This window comes from Lissotriton vulgaris, chromosome 7 (assembly GCF_964263255.1).
Source record: "Lissotriton vulgaris chromosome 7, aLisVul1.2, whole genome shotgun sequence".
In the NCBI taxonomy this organism is placed as follows: Eukaryota; Metazoa; Chordata; class Amphibia; order Caudata; family Salamandridae; genus Lissotriton; species Lissotriton vulgaris.
This window is the reverse complement of record NC_141695.1, coordinates 1,286,648,851-1,286,671,413: the sequence shown is the minus strand read 5'-3', so window position 1 is coordinate 1,286,671,413 and position 22,563 is coordinate 1,286,648,851. Positions and strand designations below refer to the sequence as shown.

The 22,563-nt window shown below is 44.4% G+C and overlaps 1 protein-coding gene across 1 annotated transcript in view; it reads right to left on the bottom strand.

Moving 5' to 3' along the window:
- LOC147703420 (interferon-induced very large GTPase 1-like) overlaps positions 1 to 22,563 on the bottom strand; it is a 341,875-nt gene that overhangs the window by 52,096 nt on the left and 267,216 nt on the right. The window contains exon 3 of the mRNA XM_086931863.1: positions 19,060 to 19,099. Within this exon, the coding sequence (XP_086787989.1) occupies positions 19,060 to 19,099 (40 nt within the window). The remainder of the gene's footprint in view (positions 1 to 19,059; positions 19,100 to 22,563) is intronic.

Here is a 22,563-nt window from a genome sequence, read left to right as displayed (position 1 = left end):
ATCATTTGAGGTGTTTTCTTTGTGATGTGTGACTGAGTGAGGTGCACATCCAAAGTAATATTTTGATGTATCTAGTCTGTATATAATTTTTCTGTTCTCTTGCAAGACGTCCAGCATATTATATTTGCTTGCGTCTTTGTCAGAATTCCGTCGTGCTACGCCTGCCTAGCCGCGAGACTACATTTCCCATGATCCCTCCCGAATCTCCTCAGGAAGTACTTCAGAGGAGGAGACACGCTTCCGGGTGCGTGTTATTCCTGATTTCGCACTTGGCGTGAGAGCGGACTCTCTGCACGCCAGTTCCTGTGTCCTTAGGCCCGGGGCTCTCGGGGTACACATGGATCCAAGGTAGGATTCACTTGTTTGAGGAGTTCCTTTGTTAAAGCGCTGTTTCCCGGCAGCGGGTAGACTTTGCTCCCGGCTTCCCTGTACAGTTAACTGTTCACGTTCTACCGCGGCTGGCGGCTGCGTGTTTCCGGGTTTTTGCCTTTCTCCTATGTTGATACGGGGCGAGTATTCTTTACCGGAACTGCGGTTTGTAAACCAAGAAGTTTGGCGGCAGTTGATTTAGTTGCAGAGCGCAGTGGTGGTCGAAACTACGCGTTACCGTGCTTTCCTGGCACATTAGACTTTCTAAAGACCCTGAACAGTTTAGCGGAGCGCTGTGGTGAAGTAATGCAAATGCTACTTACCAGTATGCATCTGTTCTTGGCATGTAGGGCTGCTGACATTCATATCTGTGCATAGATCGCCACCTAGTGTTGGGTCCGGATGATTGCACATTGTTGTCCTGGAAGAGTCTTCGAAGTATCACGAGATAGGTGGCTCCTCCCCTGGACTACAGTGCGCATGGGCATCGCCTCCATCCCCAGATTGTTTTTAGCCATTGGCAGAGATGGAGTGAAGAATGTGAGTGATGACCATGCTATGAGCATATGTGTATATATGAATGAATACTGCAGCTGCTACAGGCGCCGGTGAGGAGGGTGGGCGATATGAATGTCAGCAGCCCTACATGCCAAGAACAGATGCATACTGGTAAGTAGCATTTGCAGTTCGAGGCATGTGGGCTGCTGAATTCATATCTGTGCATAGAATACATAGCAGTCCCTCCATTATTGGCGGCCGCCCGTGCCAGCTGCAGCAGTCTGAAAAAGCGTTTTTAGAACAGCCTGACCAACAGCTGCCTGCTGTTTGGAATGCACGTCTACACAGTAGTGCTTAGTGAAAGTATGTGTGGTAGACCATGTGGCTGCTCTACAGATATCCTCTAAGGGAATGTTACCTAGGAAAGCCATAGAGGCACCCAACTTCCTGGTGGAGTGGGCCCTCGGTGGGATAGTGAGAGTGCGCTTAGCTTTAGCGTAACAGATCTGAATGCACTTTACTATCCATCTAGCAATCCCCGCTTTGGAGATAGCGTTTCCCTTGTGGTGTGTGGCAAAAGCAACAAAAAGTTGTTTGGTTTTGCGGAAATCTTTCGTCCTGTCTACATAGTACATCAAGGCCCTCTTAACATCAAGGGTGTGGAGCATGCGCTCCGCCAGCGTCTCTGGGTTTTGGAAAAACACCGGCAATTCAATAGTCTGGTTTATGTGGAATTGTGATACCACTTTGGGTAGGAATTTAGGGTTAGTGCGGAGCACCACCCTGTTAGCATGTACTTGGAAGAAAGGTTCTTGGATGGTGAGCGCCTGCAGCTCGCTAACCCTCCGTAGCGATGTAATTGCTACTAAGAACGCAACCTTCCAAGTCAGAAACTGAAGCTCACAAGAGTGCAGTGGCTCAAAGGGAGGACCCATCAGCCTCGTAAGAACCACATTGAGGTTCCATTCTGGAGCTGGTGGGGTCCTTGGTGGAATGACCCTTTTGAGTCCTTCCAGAAAGGCCTTGATAGCAGGGACCTTAAAGAGTGACAGGTGCTGCCTATTCTGGAGGTATGCTGCCATAGCAGACAGGTGAATGCGGATGGAAGAGTACGCTAGATTGCATCGATACAGGTGAAAAAGGTAACAGATGATGTTTTGAATGGAAGCATCTAGCGGGTCAATATCGTGGTTAGCACAGTAGATGACAAACCTCTTCCATTTAGCCGCATAGCAAGCTCTAGTAGTGGGCTTCCTTGCCTCCCGAATGATGTCCATGCAATCGGGAGGAAGATTGAGGTAGCCAAACTCTATGACTTCAGGAGCCAGATCGCCAGGTTGAGCTGTTGCGGATCTGGGTGCTGAATGTCGCCATGGCTCTGCGTCAGAAGGCTGGGAGTGAGATGAAGCCTTTGATGCGGTACCACGGAGAGTTCCAGAAACGTGGTGTACCATGGTTGGCGAGCCCACGTTGGAGCAACCAGGATGAGCGTCATCGAGTGCTGCCTGAGCTTGCGTGCCACCAGCGGTATCAGAGGTGCTGGGGGAAAAGCGTACGCAAATCTGCCTGACCAGTTCATCCACATCGCATTGCCCTGTGATTGCGGGTGTGGGAACCTGGCGGCGAAGCTTTGGCATTTTGCGTTCTCCTTTGTGGCGAATAGGTCTATCTCTGGATGACCCCACCTTTGGAAGTACGGTTGGAGTACTGATGGATGTATCTCCCACTCGTGCATCTGATGGCTGTGCCTGCTGAGCAGATCCGCCATTTGATTGTCCTTGCCCGGGAGATGCTCTGCCATGAGGAAGATATTCCTCTGAATGGCCCACTTCCACATGCTCTGAGCCAGATGAGACAGCTGTGGAGAGTGTGTGCCTCCCTGCTTCTGAATGTAGTACATGGCCGTCATGTTGTCCGTCCGGATCAACACGACTTTGTTGCACAGATGTACTTTGAACGCCTTTAAGGCCATGAAGATTGCCATCAGTTCCAACACATTGATGTGCATCTTCCTTTGCTGTAGTGTCCATAGTCCCTGCACAGTGTAATGGAGTACATGCGCTCCCCATCCCTGGAGAGAGGCGTCCGTCGTCAGGATAATCTGTGGGACAGGCTCTTGGAATGGTCGGCCTTTGCAAAGGTTTTGTGGATTCCACCAATGCAGAGAGTTGTATGCCCGACCGCTCACCAACACTAGGTCTGTCAGTTGCCCATGAGCCTGAGTCCACTGACGTGCTAGGCACTCCTGAAGCGGACGCATATGTAGTCTCGCGTGCGGGACAATGGAGATGCAGGAGGCCATCATGCCTATCAACTGCATGAACACCCTCGCTGGAAGCGAGTGTTGGGGTCTGAATCGTTGGATTAGCGCCTGGATACTGGCGATTCTCACTGAATTCGGCTGCGCAGTGGCTGCCAGAGTGTCGATTGTCGCGCCCAGATACTGTCGCACGTGGGCGGGCTGGAGATGGGACTTTGGGTAGTTCAGAGAGAATCCCAGATCGTGCAGGAGATGAATGGTGCGTGACACGTGGTCGACGCACTGCTGTTCTGTCCTTGCTTGAATGAGCCAGTCGTCCAGGTAGGGAAAGACGTGGACGTGCTGGCGACGGAGATGCGCCGCCACCGTCGCCAGGCATTTTGTAAATACCCTTGGTGCCGTGGTGACCCCGAACGGCAGAACTCTGAACTGGTAATGCTGGTCTAAGATCGTGAATCTGAGATACTTCCTGTGGGAAGGATGCAGGGGGATATGAAAATATGCATCCTTCAGATCCAGCGTAGCCAGGAAGTCCCCCTGTTGAAGCAGGGGAAGCACCTGTTGCAACGTGAGCATATGGAAGTGCTCCGAGAGGATGTACCAGTTCAGGGGCCTGAGGTCCAGGATCGGTCTGAGGGATCCGTCATTTTTGGGGATCAAAAAATACAGGGAGTAAACCCCTGTTCCCCGCTCTTGCAATGGAACGAGCTCTATTGCCCCTTTTTGCAGCATGACTAGAACTTCTTGCTGCAACAAGGTCAAGTGCTCGCCGGACATAGGACGGCTTCTTGGCGGTATGTCCGGTGGAATGGACGTAAGCTCTAGACAGTACCCGTACTGGATAAGAGACCTCACCCACCTGTCCGTGGTGATGGACCTCCACGCCGGCAGGAACTGCTGGAGTCTCCCCCCGACCGGTGTTGTGTGGTCGGGGGGCAGTGACAAGACGTCACTGCTTGTTGGTGGTGGTGGACCTGGAGCCATTGTTTCCACGTCCCCTGCCCTTGGCATTATTGCCTCTGTAACCACCTCTACCCTTGTTGTTATACGAGGCTTGGGTGTTACCCTTGTAATATTGTGTGGACTGGGATGCCTGTCCCCTTGAGGTGCCTTTTGAATTTGAGCGGCGAAAGGAACCACTCCGAAACTGCTGACTTTGTAAAGCCCCCATTGACTTGGCAGTTTCCGTATCTTTTTTCATTTTTTCCAGGGAGGCATCCACCTCAGGGCCAAACAGATGGTCAGGATTCACTGTTTGATTCAGAATAGTAGTTTGGATGTCGTGTTTGAACCCCGATATCCTAAGCCAGGCATGGCGTCTAAGTAACACACTTGTATTGATAGCTCTGGAGGCTGTGTCTGCCACATCTAGTGCACATTTGATGGATGCATTCGTAATGAGTTTACCCTCCTGAATTAGCATCTCTCCTGCCTCCTTGTATTGGTCAGGCAAGTGTTGTAGAATGGCCTCTAATGTGTCATAATGGGCCCTATCATAACGTGCAAGCAGGGCTTGGGTGTTAGATATTCTCCAGATGTTAGCTGCCTGTGCAGCAATCCGTTTGCCTGAGGCCTCAAAGATCTTGGACTCTTTGTCTGGGGGAGGAGCGTCACCAGTAGTTTGAGAGTTCGCCCTCTTCCGAGCGTTAGAAACAACCAAGGAGTCCAATGGCAAGTGTCCCTTGATATATGTCGGATCCGTGGGAGCTGCCTTATATTTTCTGTCGATGCGAGGTTTGACCACACGCGCCCGGGTGGGCTCCTTGAAAACCTCCGCGGCATGTTTAAGCACCCCCTTAAGCATCGGCAGCGTTTTGACCGATTTCTCAGCCACCGAGAAGGTGTCGAATAGGAAGTCCACATCCACGGGGTCTGAGTGGAGCTCGACGTCGTGGTTAGCCGCAGCTCTCTCTAGCAGAGCATTGAAGGCCGCCGAGTCCTCTGTCGGGGACGTCTTGGCGGCGAAAAGTTGAGTGTCCTGACCCGACTGCGGGTCCTCCGTGTCGCCTCCGGCGGTCCAAGGTACATGCTCCTCCTCCGGATCCGAGTACGCCGGATAGTTGTACTCGGCATCTTCCTCGTCCGCATCGGCTGCGACGGAATGCATCGGCGAGTGTCCCAGGGCTTGTGGGGACAGAGGTTCCACCAGGGCCGAAGAGTCCGCAGAGCACTTCTTGTTTTTGAGCGGGATCTTAAAAGGTTCCAACGCCGGCTCCGTCGTGATTTTCCTTTTGAGGAGTGACAGTTTCCCGGTGTTGGCGTCGATGATTACCTCACGACGTTCCTCTACCGCAAGCGGCTGGAGCCGAAGCTTCGACACCACCAAGGCAGCTTTCGGCGTCAATAACTCCTTCGAGGGTCCGCCCTGTTTCGGCGCGAAGGCCTTCGGCGTCGACTTGGGTGGTAGGGTGAAACGAATAGGCGTTTGCTCCTTAGTAGGCTTAGGCGTGAGCTTAGGCGCTACAGTGTCCTGAGCGGGAACCACAGTGGTCTTTCGGATCCGCTGCAAGGATTCCGCCACCTTGTTCGTAAAGGCTGGCGAAGGCTGGACCGTCTCGAGCGACCCCTCCTCGTCGAGAGCCTCATCGCCGGCAGGCACTTTCTTCGGGGCCGACGCCCCATGCCTATGCGCGTCGTCGCCCTGACGTTTCTTTGGAGCCGTCTTCGGGTCCACGACCCCTTTCGGCGCCGACGCAGCCGCGTCGGAGGACTTCGCCTTCGGCGCCGACCCAGAGGGCTTCGGGTCGGCCATTTTGGCGTGGCTCTTCAGGTCGGCCATTTTGGTTTTCTTGGAAGTTGACGCCTCCAGAACCTTCTTCACCAGCGCAACTTTCAGTTTCGGTTTCGCATCCGATGGTGCGTGACCAGTTGGCTTCACTTTCGGTTTCTTCAACGTAAGTGATGGTTTAGAAATGTCCGTGACCGGGCCCGGAGGCGGGACGTAGGACTTATAGTTAGATCTTGGGTAAGGCCCGAAGGCGATCCCTCGACCTGGGCCGTATGAAGGGGAATAACCCCTGAGTCTGGTTGGGGATGCTCCTCCTCCGAGCTATCTCCCATTGTGGCACAAGCCTGATCGTCGTCCCCTACCTCGTCGGAGACTTCGTCAAAGTCCTCCTCACCCGCGTCGTAGGTCTCCTCCTCGGACGCGGGACCAGAGTCCGAACCTCGCACATCGTCTTCTCCCTCGACAGATTCCTGGAAAATGTCATCTGGTGGGGGCGCCGAAGCCGATAATTGAGCCTGGAGCCTATTGGCCCGGCGAATCTTTAAAGTCTTCTTGCTCCGGAATTTCGAACACGCCATGCAGGTGTCTTCGCGGTGATCCGGTGACAAGCAGGTATTGCACACAGGGTGCACGTCGAGGTGTGAATATTTGGAGTGACACAGCGGGCACTTCTTAAATGGAGTCCGCTCCATAGCAAGAGGTGTAGTGTAGGCCCGTCCGCGCCGAAGGCACGTGGAAGGGCAGCAAGAGATCGGAGCTGAGAGTCAGAAAGAAACCCGTACGCAACTATACCGACGCCCAGCCTAAAGACCTTTTGGTCTCGAGTAGAAGTTGAACAACTATCGGTTCCGACAGAGGGAACCGAAACACATCCGAACCCAATGGCGGAAAAAAACAATCTGGGGATGGAGGCGATGCCCATGCGCACTGTAGTCCAGGGGAGGAGCCACCTATCTCGTGATACTTCGAAGACTCTTCCAGGACAACAATGTGCAATCATCCGGACCCAACACTAGGTGGCGATCTATGCACAGATATGAATTCAGCAGCCCACATGCCTCGAACCTACGCGTTAGCGTCTTTTTCCTGGCACATTATAATTTCTAAAGACCCTGAACAGTTTAGCGGAGCGCTGTGGTAAAGGAACTACGCGTTACCGTGTATTTGAGTTGGGACAAGTGTTATTGAGGGAACAAAACGCAGAGGTGGACGCAACTAAGCGTTACTGTTTAAATTGCATTGTTTGTGGTTTGCTTTCATTCTTACCAAGTTGAACCTTCGACAGGGGCAGTGAGGGGCGGAGTGTTGTGGTTCTTGACTCCTACACACTTCCGTATCCTCAGCTCATCGTCTGGGATATTGGTTTGGATCTTATGGAAATTCTTTCTTTATTTTGATCATATGGACCCCAAATACATCAAGCCCTCTGTGCTGCCACGTGGTATGTTATAGGTGGTTTATTTAGAAACAAAGTGTTGTTTGTAGTACTTACTTGGTGAAAGTCATGTTCATATTTTTTAATGCTTTTTCATAGGAAATCCAAAGGCAGTAGTAGAGTGCGAAGAGAGGCTCATTATCGAGGGTCTTTATTCTTTTTTGAAGCAGGTATACCATGGTGCATATGTAGCGAGAATTTATGAGAGTGCTTTATGTTTAAACCTAGTGTTTACTGAAGGTGTCTTTTGTCGTTACAGGTTTCCCTTCCCTGCTGACCCGTTCCTTTCCCTTCCTTTTTTTTTGTTTTCTTATTTTCCCTCGCCTAATGGCTCGAACACCTTGTATACTCACATCAGGGTGTTGGTGACATTTGGAGGTGGAACCATTAGTGCATCAGCTGGATCTCGTGGAGGTAAACCTGACAGTCTTATCTCATATTATTTGCTGCTTGTGTATTTATAGTATTATTCATGCATTTAACTGTTGCATCTACCAGGAGTGTTATCGTTGCTTGCCTATGAATATATATATGTCTCTGTGTATTTTGAATGTTATGCATTTGGCATCTGGGAAAGCCTTTCTGTTAGATAGCATTGTGTAAAATAAAACCCCAAGCCTTATTCTGAAAAGAGAGTCTTTGCATTTTGTAAAATAAAACTCTTTTCTAAAGGTGTTAGTTGTGTTTCATGTCTCCTGCTTCGCCGTGGGTTGAGCCACCGTGTGGGAGATTCTGTATTATCTGAAAGGTGAAGCAAGAGACGAAGACACCAATACTCTCCCTAATCTTGAAAGAGATCTTGCACCACCTCCAGATGGGGACGCCATTCGTAATCTGCTAGGCATCAACAGTGGAGATTGAACACTCTGGTATTCAGAGAGCCTGCCAGGTCTTGAACCACCAGGGAAATGCCTTGGCATTCCAGCCCTTTCCAGAAAGGCAGGGCCTCCTGACAGAGGGTCCACACACCACTCTTGTCTGTTTGTTGCAGTACCACATGGCGGTGGTGTTGTCCCTGAACACCTGCACCAGTCTTCCCTAGATTGAAGGAAGAAAGGCTTTCAATGCCAATCTGATTGCCCAGAACTCCAACAAGTTGATGTGGAGCCCAGACTCCGCTAGAAACCGATTTTAGCTCTCCTAGATGGCCACCCCAGTACAGGAGTGACACATCTGTCACTACAATCAGGTCTGGTTGGGGACGGACAGGGGTCTGCTGCTGACCCAATCGGGGTTTGTCAGACACTCTTCTGCAGTTCCCTTTGAGATCTGGACCAGGTTAGAGAGATTTCCCTGATGCTGCATGCTGCTCCCAGTGGGACTTCAGGTCAAGTGTGGGTGCATCGGGTCAAAAGGCAGATGGTTTTTACCAACCACATTGCTAGGTTGGCAGAAGAGTACATCCTCTCACCAAAGTTATACAGCCTTTTGAATTCCCTATAGGGTGGTGTAGTAGAGAATGTGCCAGGGTTAACTGGTGGTGTGGAGGCTTGGACCATCATGCTCTCTAGGGCAGGCTGCTGGGTGAAGAAACTGGGGCATCCAAGAGCTGGGCGATGGCGTTAGGCTATTGTCCTATGCACAATGGGAGGAGAGTTTCAGTTGGTTTGACTCCTACCTGAAGCATCTCTGTCAAGAAGTTTGTCTTGACTGACACTGAGGGCAGTGTAAGGTTGAGGACCTTATCTGCCCTCTGCGCCACCATTGTGGAAGAGGCTTCTTCCTCCATAGCCACAGTAAGAGGAGAGACCAAGCCAGTGTCTGGTGAGGTGTCCAAACCACTGGCATCCACCAGTTCCTCATACCAATTGTCCTCTGTCCATCAAGAGGGTGATGGCATCCATTAGCAACTTCAGACCCCTACCAACTGTCTCACTCTCCAGGCCTATTAAAGGAAAAAAGTAATACACTTCCAATGTCTTGAAAGCCGTCATATCCACATTTAAGTCATAAATAGTTATTTTTAGGGTCACACATAATTTATAAATTCCATACATAGAACCTCACATGGAAACCGGTCCTCACCCCAATCCTGAAGGAGCAGAATGTTACACAATTTGCTAAATATTCAAAGCACAAAAAAAATGTAATACAAAAATTCTTATACCAAATAACATTAGAATTTATCAAATAATTAAAATACTTTCAATAACAGAGGACTGAGGACAGATGTTATTCTAAGAATACATCAACAGTACACACAATTATTTTTTTTTTTTAAAGGAGAGAGTATACAATTACATCTGTCATTGATTTTGGCTCGTTTGTAGGAATCAATTGAAACAACACATGATGACAGCCAACTCCTTTTCTAATATGTTTGTTTGCTCCTTAAACTTGGCACAACAAATGCTTCAACACATTTCAGTGGATAATATGATTTACAACTACCTTCTTCAAGACAAAAGTTATCAATTCTCTCATATGAAATATAAATAGGTTAAAAACCTTGCAAAAAAGACATAAAATATCCTTTTTTATATACAAATTGCATATCACTCAATTTGCAATTTGTATTGAAAAAAATGCAGGATTTTTAACTGATTGATGTATGTCTTTTAATGTATTTTTATTCTTTGATAAATTGTAATGATATTTGGTATCAGAAATGTTTTATGAATTTTTTTGTGATTTGAATATTTAGCAAATTGTGTAACATTCTGCTCATTCAGGATTGGGGTGATGAATGGCTGCAGTGTGAGTGTCTATGTATGGAATTTTTGAATGACTAGAGATTCTAAAGGGAACGATTTTTTCCTTGAAAGCTGTTTACAGAGCCTTGTCTCTTTAGTCTGTCAGGCCCCCTCATTGTATTTACCTACACATCCACATTTAAGACAATGCTAAATCATGGGCATCCAAAATCACACTTAGCTTTTGCAATTAAGACTGTGAGACAAACTGTAAGGGTGAACATCAGAATATGTCCACTCCAACGTTTGCAGACTCCCCTTTTCAGTGTTAGCAGCATCTGTCCCATATATTCTCTCATCCTTCCTACGATCCCATGATTGCTGCTCCCTTCAAGTTCAGCATAAAACGTTTGAAATTTCCCTACATATGCATCAAACCATTAATTTACGCTTTCAGACAATGAGCGGATCAGCTGTGCATGCTGAAGTGATGGTCTAGCTGTAGGCAAACAGTTCGCCTACGTCTAGTGCACATCAAAAGTACCTAACATAGCACTATCTCACAAGAAAATGTAGTCCCTTTCTACAGGTTTGTATTCTCAGGTTGCATTCTACCTCTGAAACCCTCTCCCATATTACTAAAGCCCAATAGGAAAAACATAATCACCTTCCAGTTGTTGCCCTCCATGTTTCTTTTGAATGATCCTCTTTTTACTTTCCATTCTCTGCAAGCCTCCTCTCGATCCGCACAGGCATGTTTGCCTTTATCGCTAGGATTGTATTTCTGAAAATTTCCAACAACTAATTTCTCACAACTTCGCCTTCTTAGAAAGTCGTACTCCTTTAACCTACACATATGTAATCTCGTCTAGGTCATGGGTTAGTTCCTCTATCTAACATACCCCACAAACCTAAATACTATCAATTCAATCTATCACAAAGAAAGTGGAGCAAGCACAAGGAATAAATTCCTCAACGCACATTCCTAGCGAAGTCAATGAGAACAACAATAAATCACATCACTGCAGCATGTTCTCTGCATTTGACTGAACTGATACAAAACAAAACAGGACGTTCCAGGTTATAGTCAGTCAATATATCAACGTGATGGACTAAGGAGTGTGTTTTTGCGAAGTTTTCGAGAGAATTGGTGTTTATAAACCTGTATGAAAGAGGCATGAAACACTTCATATATAAAGTGAAGAACAAGCAAGAGGACAAAGAGGCAATTCCAAAAAAAGTGGAGGTGGAGGGTAATATAGTGTGGGGGGGGGGGGGGGGGGGGGGGGACAATGCTGTGAGTGGACCAAGGGAGGCCTGGGAAAGAGACTTGAGTGTGTCTCCTTTTACAGAGCAGGTGTCACATTCTCAGCTCATCACTTTAGCTCTTTGTTCTTTCTTCAGGCAACTGTAGAATACCACTGAAATGTTTGTATGTGAGAAGCATTACGGCTCCTCTCGCAGGATACTATAGGGGTGCTGATCATAGGGTCAGTTGAGGAGACACAAATCTGAAGTACCTCTCTAAATCTAACTCAGGAGTTTGAGGTTGTGGCGCATGACTCAACCTCCATGTTCCCGAAACTCCTGCTCTTTTTCCTGGACACTTTTTCCATGGACATTGAATGCGAAATGACTGGGGCAGAGTCCATTCCCTCTCATTTAGTACTCATTAGCACAGCAGCCCTTGCTCTTTGCACTGATCCATTGATGATTTGTCATACATAAAGCAAAATGGTGCCTGGAACACTATTAACAGAATATATCGTAATAGGTGAGATAATTCAATTATCTACCCCTATGACAAATAAATTGTCTGAAAAACTATTTTAGTATTTGTGAAATAAAATTTCCCACCTCCACAGAGAGGAACCCAATGTTAGTTTCCTTATCAGTATTTCACTTTAATTGAAAAAAGATTAGAATTAAATTGGGGCTTGTATAATTTGTAGGCCCACTTCAAACAAACGAACAGAGAAATACATATATTTACACATTACTTTTTCATAAACATATACAAAACACATATATATATATATACACACATACATAAATCAAACAAATATATATTCAAAGTACTGTAGCCCAATTCTTCTTTCAACAGAGGATGCTCGCTATGTGTACAGACTTTGCATTCCTCTCGAAGTAAGTTCCACCAGACCTAAAACAGGGAGTATAAATAGTCCATATCTTTTTAGGCTATCTTCAATCCTTTTACTCCTTGTAAATAATGCTTTCCATAAGTTCAAATAATTTGGCTGGGGTCTTCTTCAAACAAAATGTCGACACGTTTCAGCCATCATAATTATGGCCTCATCAGGACTAGGGCTAATAAATAATTCTGTCTAAAGGATCAAAAAAATGTGTGTATAACTATACATCCAATATAAACTCAATAAATATGTTTAAACAGTCAAAGGTCTCCATACAAAATATACATATATACAGTTATACAAATCCGATAGTTTAAAAACTGGACATGGTCAGACTGCATCAAACACCCTGTGTGTATGTAAACCGTCTGTGCACACTGTAAAATAGTTCCTTATAACCCTTTCTAATTAAATGTATATATGAATCAAGATGAAACACCCTGTGTCGTGTTAGGAAAGACTAAATACTGAAGAAAAAACCTTTATATACCTATGAGTAAACTAATGCCAAAGAAACTAAATAGCCATAGTCGACAATACCTTCAGAGATACATAGATATATATCTCTCTCCCAATTGCATATATCCTCTTTAACCAGTCAAGTCTGGACAACGCTACAATCCATCAATTCGGTGACTAAAAAGGAAACAGGGACACTCATCAAATGAGGAGATATCTATTAATACATTTGTGTGGCAGAACACTTTCGTGTGGGCTCACCTGTATTTTTAACGATGGTAAACTCCTATTAATCCACTATATATCATCCTTCTCAATTGAAGAGGAACGCGTGTATATGCCCACTTTAAATCGGGACCTTTCAATTGAATCCCGGGAGTTCTCAAATATATGCCGCCATTCTACAATACCAAAGAAAAAGAGGGAAGGTCGATAGGCTGCACCCTAGCTGCAACGTATTTATGGTAGGACGAGGTAATAAGGGGAACTGCCACTTACTGGAAGGCTCGGAGCAGCGCAACACGATGAAGTACTCAGTCCATTTGCCGTAGCCTCATAAAACCGGGCCGATCGCTGCAGCCTAATTAAGTCGGACTTCCACCGCTCACGTGACGCGGAAGTACACTATCTTTTGTAAACACAGTGAAAGGACTACTATACACTGTGTCTGCTGGAAGCAGGGATTCGCTTTCTAGTAAACACTAAGAGGGGACTCCTTATATAAAGAGCTGACCCGTTCTAACTAGCTGCATAATGAGCCTTCGTGAGATATATTAAGGGAAGATAAAGGAAAGGTAAATAATGAATAAATAGAGTGCACATTCTATTATGGATAAACAGTGAGGAAAAAACCAGTAAAGGAAAAAATAATAATAAAAATAAATGAATAAGTAGAAATACATATAAACAGTCTGCCATTCTTCACATTCTTGTTGGTACAATATATCAATACATTGCCCTGGATTGACAGTAAATACATTCAAATTGACAATAGCATCCAAAGTTACATCAAAGAAACTACATCAACAGACCAGAAACGACCTCTTCTTTAATGAGGTTAATATTTCAGATTAGCGCCCAGATTTCATCTCTATCATTTAGACCAATGCAAGCAGTCTTGTATTTCTCGATGAGTCGTGCTTCCAACCTGTCTAGCTTAGACTTGATTTCTTCCTGTTTAATTTTTCCCAGTACACATAAGACAATCCATACTATGTCATTTTCTGTATGCTGTAGGTTTTCATAATGGTGCACTAAAGGTGCTCCCTGAAATTTACATTTGATCCTTGATTTGTGTTAGAGGATACGTTTCTTTACAGCTTGAGTTGTCTGTCCGATATAAAATTTATTGCACGGACATTTGATACAGTATATAGTATTTTTTGTATTGCAATTGGAAAAACTTTTTTGATAGTGTTTGTGTCCATTAATTTCAAAATCCTTGCTGTCTGATGTTAAATTACAAGCTACACAATTTTGACACCTAAAGTGTCCTGTTATTGGAGGCAAATTCAGGAGTCTTCGTAAATCTTGAGGTGGAGACTCTACTTTTCTTGTTGCTCTCTCGAAGGATTGTCTTATATTTTTACCTTTTTTAAAGGCGAACAGGGTTTATTTGATCCCTAAATGTTCAATAAGTTTCCAATGCTTTTGAATAACTTTTTTAACTTTGTTCGCTTTAGGATCATACGTTAGTACACATGTAAGTGGAGTATCTTTTTCTTTGATTTGTGGTACCAAAAGAACCTCTCTTGGAGTAAACCAAGCCCTTTTTAAGGTGACTTTGACTACCCTTTTGGGATAGCCTCTGGCTATCAATTTGTTCTTCAAGGTATACCAGTGTGCCAATCCCCCCATCCCAGATCCTGGTCTCCACTTGCGGTTCAAATTATGTCACTAACTCTCAACTATGCGTTGAGAGCTTGTAATGGTCGCACACCTTCAGACACCCCCTCTAAATGCACATTTAATAGACCAAACCATGAGTCAAGACTGGACTACATTTTTGTCGATACCAGTCTGTGGCCAAAGGTTGAGGATTTTAATGTAATCCCCCGCACTGATAGTGATCATAATGCCCTTTCACTTTCCCTGACTTATCTCCCAGAGCCCACCGGACTTTCCTCCTCGGGGGAAGGAGATGAACGGGGAAACCTTGTATTAACCTCTAATAGACGTAGGGTGAGATGGCAGAAATTCTCCAAGTCGGAAGAAAATATTGGGAAAATTTACAATCTCGTTCTCCCAAGATTTGAGGCTTTGGATGAAGTAATCAGTCGCTCCAGTGCTCAGGATCTACTTAAAATTTTACCCTCCATACACGAAGACTTAGTGGGAGCTTTGGGAGAGGTCCTCTATCCAGAGGTACCCAAACCCAAGCACAAAACCAGAACCTCCACTTGGTACAACTCTGACTGCAGAAAGGCCAAATCTGATCTTATTGCTGCAGTCAAAGAGGGTGCCTCCTGTACTAAGGTGTCCGCTTTGCGACAACTGTATAAGGACATTATGGTCCGTGCGAGGTCAGACTGGGACTGGGATAGATGGCACGATCTCTCGGCAGCATTAATAGCCAAGGATACTAGAAGATTCTGGTCCATAGTCTCTACTGGCTCAGGGGAACCCAAAGCTGCGGTCGAACCCAATATAGCTGCACATATATGGGAAGACCACTTTGGGAAACTTTATGCAGATGAACTAGAAAACACTGAAGCCACTATTGCAACACTCCTCTCCCTCCCTGGAGATACCCTGGAGTTTACGCTAGGGGAAGTGGCCAGCGCAATAGATGGCCTAGCAATGGGCAAGGCCCCCGGCCTTGATAAACTACCTGGTGACCTTTTTAAGTCGCATTCGGAGATCTGGGCGCCCTACCTTCTCATTCTTTTCAACTCAATAGCATGTGGAATGGCGATCCCCTGCACTTGGCTGGGGGCAGAGATAGTCCCTATCTTCAAGAAGGGCTGTCCTCTGCTCCCATCCAACTACAGGCCGATCAGCCTGATAGATGTCCCCCAGAAGATTTATTCCCGACTCTTACTGGACCAACTCATGGATTGGATGGAGGAACATGAAATTTTAAGTCCCCTCCAGGCTGGCTTCAGGAAAAATACGTCCACCATGGACCAAATCTTCCGCCTCGTTCTCCTTTATTGGAAAACGGTGACCATTGAGGGCGGGAGATTATACATGGTGTTCGTAGACCTGAGGTCAGCGTTCAACCTTGTACCACGGAAAAAACTCTGGGAGGTCCTGAGGGAGATGGGAGTACCCACCAACTTACTCCAGGCAATTATAAGACTCCATCAGGGTAACTTCGCCCAGGTGCGTTGTGGGCGGGGTGGTGTTTTGACACAAAGGTTCCATGTTTCCCGGGGGGTCAGGCAGGGGTGCGTCCTTGCCCCAACCCTTTTTTGCCTTTATGTGAATAGTGTCATCTCGCATTTAGCCAATGTTGGGGACAACGACGCCCCGGTCCTGGCAGGCAGGAGGGTACCGGCAATTATGTTTGCTGATGATACCCTCCTGCTTTCCAAATCGCCCATGGGAATTCAGAGAATTCTGGATGGCTTTGATCTCTTCTGCAGGCAGTATGGCCTCGAGATCAACGCCGGGAAGACCAAGTATATGATCTTTAACCCCTCCTCCACAACTAGACCTAACCCATCCCTAAATTCCACGGTCCTAGAGAGGGTAAAAACATTTCAATACCTGGGCGTAACCCTCCAAGAGAATCTTTCATGGTGTCCACAGATTGCAAGCTCGAGAATAAGGCTCTCTCAACTGTCTGGGGCTATCTTGAAGATTGTAAATACCTCAACATATAAACCCATAGCTCCCGCAGTTGAGATGTACAAAACCCAAGCAAAACCTGCTGAACTATATGGCAGCGAACTCTGGGGACACCAAGCTGCAAATGAGATGGTACGTGTTGAGAATAATTTCATGAGGCGCCTTTTGGCTCTCCCAGCTGCAACCCCCTTGCTTCCCCTTCGTCTTGACCTGGGCTTACCGTCTATCAGGGAGGATGCTGAACTTAATCCTATAAGATTCTGGCATAGACCGTGGTCAACTAAGGAGCTTAGCCACTACAGGCGAGATCTTGTGCATGTTATGAACCTCAACCACAATGACAAGATCCCCTGGCTAACTTTTGTCAAAAAAGAACTGTTCCGGCTAGGCTTCAATGAACTGTGGCTGGCCCCCGAAATTGCTTGCAATGAAGTCCCTCGGAAAAGACTAGTGAAAGCCTACAGGCAACAAAATCTCGCATCCCAAATGACTGCACCAAGCATTGGCATTTTAACCCACTGTTTCACCCAATCCAAAAATACCTACAAATTTGAATCTTTTTTGGATTTTATTTACCCGGTCACAGCAAGAAAGCTTTTTATTCAGTGGCGGTTTGGAACCTTACCCCTTAAATCCTTTACGAACAAATGGATCAATGGAGGGGACAAATTATGCCCTGGCTGCAATTCCTGTGATGAGGAGGAAATCCATGTCTTGTTTTTCTGTCCCACTTACAGGTCCCCAAGGAAGTATTGGTTGGTGCCTTTATGCAGAAACATGGCAATAAGAAACTGTTCAATATCGTATAGAATATTGAAATCTGACTCCTCCCCTCACATTGTCTTTGCAGTCTCAAAATATTTGTTCGCCATGTGGCGTATTAGGTCCAAGTTGACTAAGGTCACACCAACATAGGTGATAGTTCCAGCCAAAATAATCTCTAGCTGCCTATGGAAAAGTTTTTACAAAATGTCTATCTTACTTTTACTGATATGAACTGTGATGTATCTTTTTTATCCATTTTATCTCACTTAATTTTAACTTCTGGATTTGTATCCATTTGCACTTACAAGTACTTAAATGCTGATTTTAAAATGCTGTATGTTGTTTCATGCATCTTTTATGGTCTTAATGACCGAAATAAAGATTTTTTGGATTGGATTGGATTATAGTTATACACACATTTTTTTGATCCTTTAGACAGAATTATTTATTAGCCCTAGTCCTGATGAGGCCAGAATTATGATGGCTGAAACGCGTCGACATTTTGTTTGAAGAAGACCCCAGCCAAATTATTTGAACTTAAGGAAAGCATTATTTACAAGGAGTAAAAGGATTGAAGATAGCCTAAAAAGATATGGACTATTTATACTCCTTGTTTTAGTGGACTATTTATACTCCTTGTTTTAGGTCTGGTGGAACTTACTTCGAGAGGAATGCAAAGTCTGTACACATAGCGAGCATCCTCTGTTGAAAGAAAAATTTGGCTACAGTACTTTGAATATATATTTTTTTGATTTATGTATGTGTATATATATGTGTTTTGAATATGTTTATGAAAAAGTAATGTGTAAATATATGTATTTCTGTGTTCGTTTGTTTGAAGTGGGCCTACAAATTATACAAGCCCCAATTTAATTCTAATCTTTTTTCAATTAAAGTGAAATACTGATAAGGAAACTAACATTGGGTTTCTCTCTGTGGAGGTGGGACATTTTATTTCACAAATACTAAAATAGTTTTTCAGACAATGTATTTGTCATAGGGGTAGATAATTGAATTATCTCACCTATTATGATATATTCTGTTAATAGTGTCCCAGGCACCATTTTGCTTTATGTATGACTTTACTTACCCAGATGCCTGTAGCTTACCGGGTTCTCCCTGAATTTGAAAGCCATTGATGATTTGGACATCAACAAAGATCAAAGTTTGCTGGGGTTTTACTATGGTATAACGCCTGCTGTACACTTCAGAGCCTGAACCTTCCTGATGTTGCCAGAAGCAATGGCAAGGATCAACAAGAATTGGCAAAGTCATTGTACGTGTATGTGGGTGTATATGTAGCAGGTGTGAAAAGGTGCAGTTGGTCAGACACTCACGTCTACAATTAAACTCACCTTTGAGAATTGGGCCCAATGTTTGCTTAATGTTTTTAATTTCACATCATCACAGTAAAGCCGCAGCTGCTTGACAGCCCAAATATAGGCAAAAATGCAGAGCAGCAGAATCCTGGTGAAGGTACATGTGCTTGAAATTGAACTGCAATTAAAAGCAACATGTGAAAAGAAAGTTCAAAACCATAACATTGATGGGAGATACACTGGGGAAACATGAAAAATGAGGACGCAAGAGAAAAAAATCAAGCCAAAAGGGAGGCATTGGAAGGAGTAACAATATGCTGATACACAAGGGGAAAGAGAAGCAGAAATAGAAAAGAAAACCATAGAATCATGATGAAGGGGTAGACCCAAATCCATCTCTAAGTATATGGTAAAGTGTATGCATCAACAAGTCTATGAGTTACAGGTAAAGCAAGACGAAGCAACATGGCAAGTCAAATTACTGAGGAACAGGAAAGGTTTGTTAATTTACAATGATATATGTGACAACACCCGTGTAGTTATGGGTCAGAAACACGCCATTCATACAGAACAATGGATTTGAGAAAGCAGAAAAACAATATACTTTTATAACCAAAATGACTGGCCAGAATGAACTGTATTGCTTACCAGGTTTATGAGAAGAGCTTGTTGACTGTAAATCTTCAATCTGAAAAAAATGTCACATTCACTTGATTACATTTGGAATATATAGAAACCTAACACAGCCATCCTTTGAGGTTTCACCATGGGGTTTATTTTATCCAGTGAAGACATTCCGCAATAGCTTTCACCAGTGTGGGTAAGAACCCACCTCAAATAATAATCACAATTCTGGTCAGGGTGTACCATAAAAGTCACCAATAAACCTGTGCTCAACCCCGTATAAGCTATGACACAGAGCCACCAGGCTTAACTTAGAGGCTATGTGTAAATTATTTAGACATTAGTCAAATAGTAATAACGTGAAAACCAATTTAACAAACTAGAGAATATGTAATGAATACAATTACACCAGAATGACACAAATCCAATAAGTAGAACCAGAGGTATTTATTTTTAAAGTTTGAGTTAAAAAAATCGCACCAAGCGCTAAGTGCCAACGGCAGTCTTCTGGTTACACTGTTGTGTTTGATTTTAGATTCCGTATGAGATTCCCGATTCATGCCCTTATATAGGTACAATTTGCGTTGCCCTTATATAGGCATAGAAAACCAGCCCTTATTTAGGCGTAGCACATGCTACCCAAATACAGGCATGGCCACAGCCATCCGTTCATCTACATCACAACGATTTCTTCGAAAACCAGACTCTTAAGCCGTTAGGGACTTCCCGTTGCTTGAATATTGATTTCTCCAAGAACTCATTTATTATGCATGAACATCTATTCCTTAGGAGTTCATTCATGACGTTCATATGCCTGACTTTACGTCAATACTGGCATTCCTAAACACCTTCAAGGTATAAATATACCTTCACTTGCTATGGCAAAGCACGGTGTGGTTCGGTGCAGATCGACTACCTACATGCACAACACTACAGCAAGTGCCTAAGGAAGCCAACTCTCCAGCTGACGCACTGATCAGAAGCTGTCATCCTCCGGCTGAGAAATCCAGCTCCAGTGTTTCTGACTCCCCTTGCGGGGTGTTGGAAAATCTAGTCCCGAGACAGAGATACCAACCTCTCTCATTCTAAGGTATGGAGCTGATTAGAACCTAGAGAAACCTTTGGCAATTCTTGGCAAAACTAAACCTATGCTAAAGACAACACTTACTTCTTCCCTCGTACTAGACCTAGGTTAGGTACACTGGGGTAAAAATATTTTAGAAGCACTAGTTGAGTATTTTAGCCTGTGTTATATATGTATGGATTTTTATATATGTCATAGCAACAGACAATGCAATTACAGTATTATTTTATATTACTGTTTACGCTGTACGCATTATACTTTGCATTCTGTCTAACGATTGTAGCAGTTCACCTCTCTTGCATGAGAAAGAAGACTGTTCAATAAACCCTTTTATTGAAACGCCCGTCTCTCTATTTCTGTGCAAACTCTGTTGAAACAAAGCATGCACGATTGACTGAGTAAAATAGTTATCTATTGTTTCCACAACTCTGAAGATACGTTTTGATTCTTGGGGAAACAAAGTTGTCATGTTTATGCGGTTGTCAGAAACGAATCCCTTCTTGTTTATTTGGGAAAGTTTCTATTGACCTCTGAGCTAGCTGATATATAACACAATGAGCAACCCAATATACCCTTGAGGGTTTGGGCAAATAGGTGAAAGGGTAAAGATACCTTCAAGGGATTTTGATTACAGAATTTGGATATTTTAAATGATTTTAATCCAAGACCCACATAGATGTCAGTCTGTAAATGAATTCAACAATTTTTGATAAAAAATTATTTTGATATAGTCACACTATGTGAACCAAACATAAGAAAAGAAGAGAAAACGGGTGTATGTAAAAAAGTTGTATTTTATACGTATTGTAAATCATAAATAGGGTACTGGAAGTATATCAACAAGAATACAAGAAGTGCATATATTAGACATCAAACAACTTCATTGTAACTCTTTGTAAACGCTTTTCTTCTATATTACAGTTTGATAGTTTAAATCCAAGAAGAAAGAGCGTTGACCAATCACATTCCAATTCATTTGAAATATACTTATGCCAGGAAATGGGCAGTCGGCCAAGTCCCAGCATTATATAAAAATCATGTAGGTTGGGATGAGGACTCCCCTCACCATAAAATCCAATAAAAAAATCAACCAACTGCACAAAGGCAGTACCCAGTTAAGCAAGAAGCTAAAAAACAGGTCAGTGAGATTTTAGATCAAGTTGAATACCAAGGGGTGATTGAAACATGCACCTCATCAATGAACATTGAGAAGGGACAAGGGGAACCCATTGGATCGCTCGGGACCATGGGTAGCAAGTATTCATCAAAAAGACATGTGGTCCTTTATCAGGCAAACAGTGTGAGCTTGCAGGTCACTGGTATAAGTTATACATTTAACAGTGTATCCTGGATTCATTCATACAACCAATAGTATCAGGGAAGTACATGTATGAACTACTCTAAGGTCGACGTTTCGATCCCCAGCTCGGGTATTACGGGATCATCATCAGGACAAGTAAAATAATATTGCCTGAACACAGTTATATAACACACCTGTTTTGAGAAAAATCAGAAATGGAGAAAACAAAAAGATATATATACAGTCAATACTTATGCAGTCAAGGCTCACATTATTGCTACAGACTTTGCATTCGGAAACGCGGTGGTAGGTGTTGCCGTGAGGCGTGACTGTTCCATGCCCGGACTTTGATAGTCATGCAATTTAAACAAATTTAAAATTTTTTATTTTTTTTTTTAAAAAAGGGGTCATCCATTCTGGTGTGGGGGGTACTGACTGGACTTGTGAGTGAAGGTGCTATTGGAATCTTTCAGTGAGTCGTGCAATTGGTGACACTTGTGACGGTGAGAATTAAGGTGTGTTGGTAGGGGCCGCGGGTTCGGGGGGCTCATGAGGCTTGTCAGAGTGGACCTACCAAAGTGGTGGCTTGAAAGCGGACCTGTCTTCAGATGAGGGAGTACTTGATAGGTCAGCCAAGTTGTTCTGTTGGCAAATAAATGGGGTTAGGGGACGTCACCCACCAGGATCGGAAGAATTATATCATTCAGGCCATTATTTACCTTAAGGGGTAAAAATTTCCATAGGTTGTTATGGATTCTGCGTTGGTGCTGGGATTGCAATTACCAACTTCTCCTCGGTGTTGGTCACTCGATCGGTGCTGGGTTTGAGGAACCCGATCTAAAATAAAAGTTGCTATTAATGGTTGTGCTCTTTTTACGTGCTATTGATGGTTACAAGGTGGGGAGCTGTAAACAGTTACCTGGAAGGTATGCGCGGTGGTCTAAAACCGCAATAGCTGGTCTTGTGAATGACTGATCTGGGACAACTGGTCCTCTGACTTTATTTAACTGTGGGGTAAAAAGGGGCTGAATTCAATATATTGTCATAGTTAATTCAGGGAGTGTACGATGTCGTACAGCTAGAGTTACCGTGGTATATTGCCGACTGTAACGAGTTTGTAAGAGGTCCGTTTCTGAGGGTAAAA